Source organism: Mirounga angustirostris, unplaced genomic scaffold (genome assembly GCF_029215605.1).
Source record: "Mirounga angustirostris isolate CCGP_5_RB_7025 unplaced genomic scaffold, mMirAng1.0.hap1 SCAF_8, whole genome shotgun sequence".
Taxonomy (NCBI): domain Eukaryota; kingdom Metazoa; phylum Chordata; class Mammalia; order Carnivora; family Phocidae; genus Mirounga; species Mirounga angustirostris.
In genome coordinates, this window is record NW_026991716.1 from 129,276,718 (window position 1) to 129,287,683 (window position 10,966).

Sequence of the window (10,966 nt, forward strand, 5' to 3'; positions counted from 1 at the left end):
TCACCAGATTAAAAACAAATTAGTAACTCCAATAATACTAAGTCTTGGCAAGGATTTGGGAAAAAGGAAACCCTCACATACAATTTGTAGACATAAACTGGTATAGTTATTTTGGAGAGCAATCTGGCAGTCCTTAGAGAAGTTGCATATGCATATATCCTATGACCCAGCAATCCCACTCTTCTGTAAATATTCCAGAGAAAGTCTCACACAGATCCACAGAGACTTGTTTTGGAATGTTAATGACAGAACTGTTTGAGAAATGAAGGAGTTGGAGGTAATCAATCTAGTTCCTGCTAGAGAAATGGGTAAGAAAATGTGCTGGAGGGGTGCCTGGGTGGCTCAGTCGGTTGAGCCTCTGCCTTTGGCTCAGGTCATGATCATCTCAGGGTCCTGGGATCAAGCCCTGCATTGGGCTCCCTGCTCGGTGGGGAGTCTGCTTCTCCCTCTCCCTCTGCCATTCCCCCACTGCTTGTGCTTGCTCTCTCTCTCCCCCTTTCTGTCAAATAAATAAATAAAATCTTAAAAAAAAAAAAAGAAAAGAAAAGAAAATGTGCTGGATGCATACTCTGGAATACCATGAAGAAGATGGAAGCAATTAACAAAATTTACAAATAGCAACATGCACAGATCATCGAAAAACAGGGTTGGGTAAAAAAAAAAAAAAAAGCCTCAGATACAGAACAAGATCTAGATTACAATACCATTTTATAAATTCAAAAAATACATATGCTATACAAAACACTCTTTTGTCAGGGATATACACACATCCAAAAACACATTAAATATATTAGAGTGCCTTGGAGGATTAAGATACAGAAATAAAAGTGGAGAAAGAGGATGAAGGGTAAGGAAGAAACAATAAATACTACAGAAGAAGGGTCTTCTATCAATATACAATTAGAGACCGCCTCTAAGATGGCTCTCAGTAGCCTCTGCCCCCTCGTTTCCATACCCTTGTGAAATCACCTTCACTTGAATGTGAATTTGTAACAAACAGAATATGCAAAAATAACAGAATGCCATTTCTGAGATTAGACTGCCTCTTGCTGGTCTGCTCTAAGCTGCCTGTGCAGAGGCTCACGTGGCAAAGAACTGAGGGAGGCTCCAGGCCAAAAGCCAGAGAGGAACTGAGGCAGTCAATCCAATAGTCCAGAGGAGCTGAATCCTGCCATAACCATGTGAGGGAGCCTGGAAGCCGATCCTTCCTCAGTTGAGTCCTCAGACGACTGCAGCCCTGACTGATACCTTGATTACAGCCTGTGAAAGACCGTGAATCACAAGCACCCAGCTATGCCAAGCCCACAGCCTGACCAAAGAAACTGAGAGAAATGTTTGTTGTTTCCAGCCACTAAGTTTTAGAGTAATTTGTTATGAAGCAATACAGCTATGAACTGAGGTTTGTAAGTTACTCAAGATTGAGCATTTGAGGTCCAAAAGAAAAAAAACCCATGACCTACATAGTGATTCCATGGAGTCATGACCACTGATAATATTCCATCTTAATAAAAGCTCCATGGCCAGGGAGCATGGCTCCCTGTTATCTACTGATAAACCCCCAGCACCTGGAACCATGCCTGGCACACAGCAAATATTCAAACAATCTTTGAATGAAGAATGCCAGGTTTTTGTTTGAACTACTAAGATTTCTTATCTTTGTCTAGTTCCTGACCCTCACTCAGCACTCTCACATTCCTTGATCCTCAACTCATCCCTACCAGAACTGTGACTGCTTCTGCCCCAAGGCTCTAAATGCCCTATAGTGACACCTAGTCTGGGAAACAATGTTAGAAGAGTACAGCTGGGGTCAGGTGCTGCCAGTATACAGTGTATCTAGATGAGCCTGGATAGCAAGACTCTGTTGTCTTCTCCCTTCTCTTCCTCTTTTCCTCAACTGACTCCCTCCAGATCTTTCTTCCCATCCCCTCTACTAAAAAAAATCTAAATCAAGTTGCTACTGATATATAGGTGTCCCCCCTACTTTTTTTTAAGGATCATGATTCAATGTCCCACAATGCATAGAGTTCACTCCAGGCCTTCTTTGAAGGTTCTATGTTACGAATACTTCTTTCTAGTCAGATAAAATTCCTTAGCATCCAATGAATTGACATTTTCTAACAAAAAGAAATACAAAGTCAATCCAAGGCCGCCTGAAAAATGACCTGAAAAATTTTTGATTATCAAAGAAACAATGTGTTTACTGAAAAATAGTATCAAAATACCCTTAGTTGACTAAATGTGAGACAGAAATAAATTTTCCTATTCTTCTAGTAGTGGTCTCTAAGACAGCTTTCTTTTCAAATGAGTATCAACACTGCAAATTTACGAGACTCCAATTTTCAAGAATATATTCTTATCATTGCTAAAACTACACTGCAGGAGTACAAAAATGAGGTCTACCTGGCACAATATCTGGCAATTTTTGAAGAAATGAATATATTGGAGAAAAGCCTATAGTCAAATTTTAACCACCATGAACAGTAAAAAGCATCTACTGGTTCAATTAATAGAACACTTATAAACATGATATTGCCCCAAAACTCAGATTCTTGATTAGACAGATTACTAAAGAGAAAAATAACCATATGTGATGCCTACTTTATCTCACAGCAAGCATTTCCTTTACATTATCCTGTCAGAACCAATGTTTTGCTTACACAGCTTATATATTCATTTTCACTAATGACTAAATCAATTTTTTTAAGCTAAGTAAGGTGCAACACGAAATTTTAATTCAAGTAACAGAGTCAAAAACTTTAGACAATAAAAAATATTACAGCAAAATTTCTAGCAAGCTTAATAGTTGCTGTGGTGTGGAATCTCTACAAAGAGACTTAGGGTATCTTTTTCTCCTCCAGAATTAAGGAAAAGTGATTAAAGAGACAGAAAAAGAATAGGCAATAGATCCAAACATCTGAGGTTCTAAGATTCCTACGCTCTCCAATATGGGGCCTTCCCTATTCCACACCTAAAAAGGATACCGTATCCACTTAATTTTTTAAGGAGTTAGACTGGGTTCCACTAATATTTCAGTTTTTACTGTAATGTGCATAGGTCATTCATTCAAGAAGTATTTACAGAGCACCTACTCAGTTGCAAGGAATTGCACTGAAGACAAAAATAAGAATTAAGCCTTTAAATCCTTGAAGTTTAGTAGAAGGGACATCATTTGATCTATCCTAGGTGTATTTTCTTCACTTAGGAGGAGGAAACAAGCATACCATAGTATTAAGCACAGGCAATCAACACCTATGTTAAAAACACTTATCTGTAAAACTAATGTCCTAAAACAAAAACAGATGAACCTCAATCATACATTTTCTTGAAGGCATTTCAATAAATCGAGTGTAACTTTAAAAGTGACAATACACTGTTAAGCAGTGTTCAGAATGTTCATCTCTGGGATACGAAAACAACTATAATGCTAATTTACAGTCAGTCACTACTGATTATAAATACATACAATAAATGAGTGACCCATGACCAATTACAGCATGGAATACATTCTTCTTACCTTTATAATCACTGTATAATAAATTCTCAAGAAGCATGGGAAAGTTATCAAAAGAATGCCTGCTCAGGAAAAAAAAGAATACATATATCTGTATTTGGTAAACTTTCTGTTTACCCTGAACAAAACAAAAATAAATCAGTGAATATAACAAGTAAAATGTAATTCAAAATCCATGTTCAAGCCGTACCAGTAAACACTACAAGCAAAATCTATTTAGCATATAATCAACATTGACCACATTGATTTGATACATTATCTTTTTAACCAATCATGTACCTAAAAAGAAAAACCTAAACCATTGTTGCAAACAGAAATTCAACAATGCTGTTAGTACAGCAAATTTTACAAGATTCTCTAATTCCTAGTATTTGTCAGAACTGGGACACCACTTTCAAAATAAAATGCAGAATCTGTTCTATAATATGCCAAGTACTGAATCTGTAAAATGTAAAAGCTTCTTGAACAACCAAAGCCATAGAGGAGCTTTACATAGCTTTCCACAGTCTAGGAATGTTGGAAATTGAGCAGCACTGCCTTTTTTTTAAAGCATGATACAGTGATAGTAATAGTAATACAAAATAAAGAGTTCTGACTCGATTCCTGTGTGAGAACTCACTGATTACAAAAATCATCTCCTTTGGAAAAGACAATAGGGCTGCACATTGAGACATTTAGTCCTGTGAACTTTACAAGAATCTTCTTGACACCGTGGCGTTCTATCATTGTGGCAAAGATTCTAAAACATTACGCATGTTTTCAGCAGTAACTAAAGGTCTGATTTCAAAGAGGAACACATAAATGAATGCTTTCAAGAGAGAAGGATGCAAAGTTGTGCTGTTGGAATTTAGTAACTGATATAAAATGGCACTTCGCAGTCAAAAGAAAAAATTATTTTTGATTAAATAAGGGCTGAGACTATCCACTGTAAGGTACTTAAGGATCCACGTTTATCTCTAACTTCGTCACCACATACTATACGGTATGAAACAAATGTTTCGAGGGATACATATTTTTAAAAGGTACCAACTCTAAACCAAAAGGGCCAAAAACCTCCCAGAGGACGCCCAGCACCAGAATAAAGAAACATCCTCAACAATATCACACCTACCTAACAAAATGTAAGAAAAGAAGCTGCATCCCATTTCAAGGCTTTCGAGGTTTTTCAGGGCTGAGAATATGGGGCGGGGGCGTGGACGAATTCGGGAGAGAACTGCTCAAAAAAGCGAAGAAATAAAGAGAGATGTGTTTTTCCGACCAGAGACTTCTCTAATGACACAGGCCTGGAAAGGGGATCGCCAGGAACCCCCGAAAGTCCCAGGCTGGACAGGATTCCTCAGGTAGGGGACCCGTCACCTGAGCTACAGGTGTCAGCGACAACAGCGAGGACCTAAGACCTCGGCGCAGGCAAGGGCAGGCTCATGGCAGGATACGCAGACGGCTCTCCTTGCCGGCCCCGAATCTCGCCAAGCTGGCCACGGGGGCCGGGGTTCCCCGGAGCGTGAACACTCACCTGTGGCTGCCGAGGATCCTTGGGAAACCGCCCACCGCCAGGCGGAGGGGAACGGCCGTGCGTGGCTCAGGGCGGCTAGGAAGTAGGGCCCTGCCCAGCCCCAACCACTGGGCTCCGTGCTCACGGCCCCAGGACGGCGGTGGCCAACCGTCACCAGCCCCCACTGCTGCTTCAGCTCGCCGAGAATTTGAAGGCAAACCCGTCAGGGTCACTTCCGGTGCCGGGGCTGGCCTCGGCGATTCCAGCGCACGCGGGGCGACGCCCCGGGAGCGAGGACGCCGGGAGGCGTGCGCGCGCCGGGCGCCAGGCACCGGGCGGGGAGCTGGGCGGGGTTGGCTGGGACGCGCCTGCGCAGTCCGCACCGCCTCCTGGCGGCGGTCGGGGCGGAGAAGAGGGATGGCAGGGGTTTAAATTATTATCACGTATCGTACCTTGGTAACTTTTTCCAAAGTTCTCGCTCACTTTTCCTCCCATTTGATTTTTACCGCACTCCTCAGAGATTAGAAAGTCAGAGTGTCTATTTTAGAGGTGAGAGTCAAGGGCCAAAAATCTGTTTATGACAAATCCAAATACGCAGAATTCGACTGAGGCTCTTGTCACGACATAAGATGAATAAAACAGGGAATGGGTAAACAAAGATATTCGGACAAGCTGCTAGTGGAGTTTTATTTTCTTGGTCATCGTTTTAATACAACCGGACAACACACAATACTATGTTGTTTCAGGATTTACAGATACGGACTCCACAGTACGATTGGCCATGCTTCTTCCTCCAGTCTCAATCTCCATCCTCTTCCTCCACCTAAGGTGGAATGAGGCACTAGACACGTTTTCCTTAGGGAGTGCATGGTAATTAAACTTCTAACCTTAAGTCATCAATTTAACACAGATTTATATAAAGGCAATTCAAGGGAAATACATCAATTTAGTCCACAAATATTTATTGAACTACTATGCTGTTGACACTGTTGTAGGCATTGAGTATATATATAGCAATCAAAAAAATTTAACGTCTCATGGAGCTCAAAGTCTTGTAAAATTCTCACCTAAGTAGAAAATAGTAGTTTTACTAGGGTGGATAGGAACTCCATTGTAATGGAGCAAAGGAAATTGTAATTAGTATATCTTTAAAAAAAAAATTGGGGGGGTGGTTCAGATTAATTACCCTAGTTAGCCTGAATCAACCTTCACCTTTTATATATGTGCAAAGGCATGCTGAATTATAAAGCCCATTTGTACTTTTAAAACTTCTTAAAACAGAGGTGCCTGAGTGGCTCAGTGGTTAAGCAGCCAACTCTCTTGGTTTTGGCTCAGGTCATTGGTTAAGCAGCCAACTCCCTTGGTTTTGGCTCAGGTCATGATCTCAGGGTCCTGGGATGGAGCCCGATTCTCTCTCTCCCTTTGTCCCTCTTCCCCCGCCCCCGCCCGCACTCACTCTCTCTCTACATATATCTTAAAACAAAACAAAACGAAACAAAAACTTCTCAAAACAAAATACATATTATATAATTGCATTTATATGAAATTCTAGAATGAGCAAATCTAATCTATAGCAACAAAAAGCTCGCTTGAGGCTGGATTTAAGGGTGGGAGGAGGGAGGAAAAGAATTATACTTCAGAGAGGCATGAGGAAAGGTTTTGAGGTGATGGAAATGTTACATATCTCAATTAGGGTAGGGGCTGCACAAATGTATATATTTATTAAAAAACTCTTCGAAGAGAACACATAAAATGGATGCATTTTATTGTGCATAAATCATACCTCAATGAAGTTGATTTTTAAAAATTTTATTATGTTATGTTAATCACCATACATTACATCATTAGCTTTTGATGTAGTGTTCCATGATTCATTGTTTGCATATAACACCCAGTGCTCCATTCAAGACGTGCCCTCTTTAATACCTATCACCAGGCTAACCCATCCCCCCACTCCCCTCCCCTCTAGAACCCTCAGTTTGTTTCTCAGAGTCCAGAGTCTCTCATGGTTTGTCTCCCCCTCCGATTTCCCCCCCTTCATTTTACCCTTCCTACATCTTCTTTTTTTGAACATATAATGTATTACTCATTTCAGAGGTACAGGTCTGTGACTCAACAGTCTTACACAATTCACAGCGCTCACCATAGCACATACCCTCCTCAATGTCTATCACCCAGCCACACTATCCCTCCCACCCCCCACCCCTCCAGCAACCTTCAGTTTGTTTCCTGAGATTAAGAATTTCTCGTATCAGTGAGATCATATGATACATTTTTAAAGTAAAAAACCTGAAAAGAGCGGCTTACATTCACTAGTTCAGTTTCTTCACTAGTTGTCCAGTTAGGGAAGACTATGCTAAGCTGTAGTAGCCCCTAAATCAGAGGTTTCAAACAACAGGATTTTTTTTTTTTTATATGAGTATAAACCCCCTTATACCAAAAAAGAACTCTGAGTTTACCAAAGGGGCTATAAACTCATGCCCCTTTGAACACTTTTTTTTCTCGTTTACTCTATATGTTCATAGCAGAGTGAATGCAGGCACTGGGACCCTTGGCCATGGGGAAAAATAGGGTGGGGGGGGAGTAACTTGCACAACTTCTGCCTGGATATGATACATGCCAGTTCTGCCCACATCTCGTTGGCCAGAGCAAGTCATGTGACCAAGCCTGACTTCAAAGGGACAAGGATGTGCAACTGCAGTCTGCTCTGAAGGAGAGACAGTATTTGTATACCACACTCCTGACTACTACACTAGCCATTTCTTCTTTTACAGGGTAGCTTCTACAACCACCAGCCTTCTGAAGCGATTGTGTCCAAACTGGGAGTCAGAAAATTATTATTATTATTATTATATTATATATTTTTTCCTAGTGAGTAGTCAGATTACTTTGGCAGAATGACAGGGCACATGAAGGGATATTACGGAAAAAGAAGTAGAAAGGTAGGTGCCAAAAAAGGGTGTAAACTTTATTCAATAGGCAAAAAAGGAGCCAATGAAAGTTTTCAAATGAAAGCATAAGTGACACAGCAAATAGGGAGATTAATTTGGCAGCTGTGAGTAGGAAGATTTGAAGGGGAGGAAGAAGAGATTGGGAGACTGTTGTAAGAGGTGTAGTGACCTCTGGAATTACACAGAAGATAAAGATATTTCTAGAAAAAATAAATACATTAAATCATTTTTTAATGTAAATTTTTATTATTTACTGTTTTATCTATTAAATTTAAATTTTAAAAACTTATGTTTCATCAGAGAAATCTAAAAGGACTTTCAGGACCGATTTATTAATTTTACTCACCTGGTCAGTTGTATCTGGCAATCCTTGCCTACATCTTCAAACATTTGAGCCATCTCTTAGAATACAGAGTATGTATAAGATGAGAAAATTCTAACCATGATTAAGAATCTGTTGAATTTTTAGATTATGTGGCAATATTTGCAGTAACAAACAGGGGCAGATCCCCAGCGTTGTTCACTAAGCTTTTCTTCCCAAATAATAGCTTCCATCACTGTCGTGCTACTGCCAGACTGCTGGATACTACGGGAAAAAAAAAAAAAGAAATCACACCACCATGAAGATTGATGCACCACAATTATGTAACTTCCAACCCACCTGAAATACACTTTTCTGCATGTTCTGCCTCAGTTCTCTCCTACTCGCTTCACATCAGTTATTTCAAACTTTCACCACTTTCCTCAAGCCAACTTCTACCCATTTCCGCCCTTTCAGCAAATCACGATGTCTCCACCAGAGGAGAAAATGGAAGCTATCAGATTGAAATTCCCTCAACTTGCTCCCTGTGGCAGAGACTACCATCTGGCCACCAAATACTCATTTTCTTACTCAGTAACAGAACCAAGCTTGATGGAATGGGACCATCTGGAATGCAGACTACATTTCCAGACTCTCATGCAGTTAGGTGTGGCCATGGATCTGACTTCTGGCCAGTGGAAGTGTTATATAGAACTCTTAGGAAGACACCTTAAAGGGAGAGGTCCTGAAACTCTCCCTTACCCCCTTCTCACCATCCCCTCTTTTTACCAGGTGAGAACAGGGAACAGATGGATAGAAATAAGCAGCCAGCTGCTGATGTCAGTCACTTATAGGATATAAGCCATATGATGAAGGTAGCAGAATTGAACAGACGAAGTGTGGGCTGACTTTGTGGAGCTGCCATACCTGCTGTGGAGTGCCAACTCCAGATACTGTATGTCTAAGCAGTGATTGGGTTTTGGGTTTTATATGCAGTTAAACCTAATCACAATGCTTGTACCCTCCAATTTACACATGCCTCTGCTTCACACTTGCCCTTTGGCTTTTGCCTCCCGTTTCAATGAAAGCTTAGTTTCCTTTGTCTACGCTCAGGTCCTCCACTTGAACTTAAAAGATTTTGGTTTTATTGCCACTTTATGTATTTATATTTATATGGTTCAAAATTCAAATGATACAAAAGGCTATATAGTGAGAAGTCTACTTTCTTGCCAACCTTGAAATCCAGTTCCCATCCCCAGAGATAATCAATGACATCAAATTCATTAATTATCTTCCAGAGATACTTTTATTCTACATGCAATTAAATAATGCAATTTATTGGCCCTCTCATGGGTTTTCTCATATTCTGCCAGTTTATGTCTTCAATCAAAGGACATTCCCTTTTGGTTCTTACACCCTTTATTTTCCTACTGGGATTTCCTATCTTTACATTTGTTATGAGAATATTTTTCTTTACATCATTGTGCATAGTTTTTTTTTATGATTTTATTTATTTATTTGAGGGGGGGAGAGCACAGAGGGAGAGGGAGAGGGAGAGGGAGAGGGAGAGGGAGAGGGGAGAAGCAGACTGCCCGCTGAGCAGAGAGCCCGATGTGGGACTTAATCCCAGGACCCTGAGCTCATGACCTGAGCTGAAGGCAGACACTTACCCAACTGAGCCACCCAGGCGCCCCATCACTGTGCAAAGTTTTAAGAGCCATTGTACTCTGCCAATTCCAGATGTTGGAATAGGCTCTTGGGGTTGATCTCCACTGTTTTTTCTTTTGAGAATAGGTCATATTTTTTTGTATTTCTTTGTATGACAGGTAATTTTGAAGTGTATCCTTGATATTGGATATGTTATGTTATACTCTGGTTTAAATCTGTGATAGATCTCTGGAGGTGTTTTTTAGTTTGTTTTGTTGTTAAGCAGGCAATGAACTTGATTTGATTTGCTTTCTGTTGGGCAGCACCTCAAATGCCAGTTTAATTCTTTTGTTCTTAGGATGCCTGGATTCTTCCCCACAGATGTGTGGCAATGATTCAGCTAGAGATTTGGGGCTTTCTCAGGCAAGATATCATGAAAATTAGATACTCAGGGCGCCTGGGTGGCTCAGTTGTTAAGCGTCTGCCTTCGGCTCAGGTCATGATCCCAGGGTCCTGGGATCGAGTCCCACATCGGGCTCCCTGCTTGGCGGGAAGCCTGCTTCTCCCACTCCCCTGCTTGCGTTCTCTCTCTCTCTCTCTCTGTTGAAAAATAAAAATAAAAATCTAAAAAAGAAAGAAAGAAAGAAAGAAAGAAAGAAAGAAAGAAAGAAAGAAAGAAAGAAAGAAAGAAAGAAAGAGAAAGAAAATTAGATACTCATCTAGTGCCATTCCGCTCTTTCAAGGGTTGACTTCCATTCAGAATCTGCCTGCTCTTGGTTCCACTCAGTATCTTTAGGTGGCTGTTTTTGTATTTTCCCCAGAGTTTATAATAGTTCTATGGGGTAAAGTCAATCCATTAGGAGCTTACTTGATCACAGTAGAAGCAGAATCCAGTTATCTTTCAGGTACATCATTTGGATGTTACTTTAGCTAATAAACTTGAAGGACCAGAATGAAATCAAAGAGTACAGTTAGAAAGTTATTGCAGTAATTCAGGCAAGAGCTGATGAGGGCCTCAACCAGAGTAGTAACAATGGGGCCGAAGATGATGAATTAGAGAAAAA

At 40.6% G+C, this 10,966-nt stretch overlaps 1 protein-coding gene across 6 annotated transcripts in view; it reads right to left on the minus strand.

Annotated features, from left to right (window-relative positions):
• KATNA1 (katanin catalytic subunit A1) overlaps positions 1-9,777 on the minus strand; it is a 38,555-nt gene extending 28,778 nt beyond the window's left edge. Inside the window, exons 1-3 of one of the 6 annotated variants that reach the window (XM_045865727.3) lie at positions 5,025-5,164; positions 4,623-4,724; positions 3,515-3,573 (exon numbers count right to left, since the gene is read on the minus strand). Coding sequence is in view for 2 of the 6 variants with exons in the window: in XM_064598213.1 (XP_064454283.1) it covers positions 8,301-8,353 (53 nt within the window). In the remaining 4 variants the exon portion in view is untranslated. Of the gene's footprint in view, positions 1-3,514; positions 3,574-4,622; positions 4,725-5,024; positions 5,310-8,300 lie in introns of those variants that run through there. The other 5 variants (XM_045865726.3, XM_064598213.1, XM_064598212.1 and 2 more) reach the window with 5 other exon arrangements.
• Positions 9,778-10,966: the final 1,189 nt, after the last annotated feature.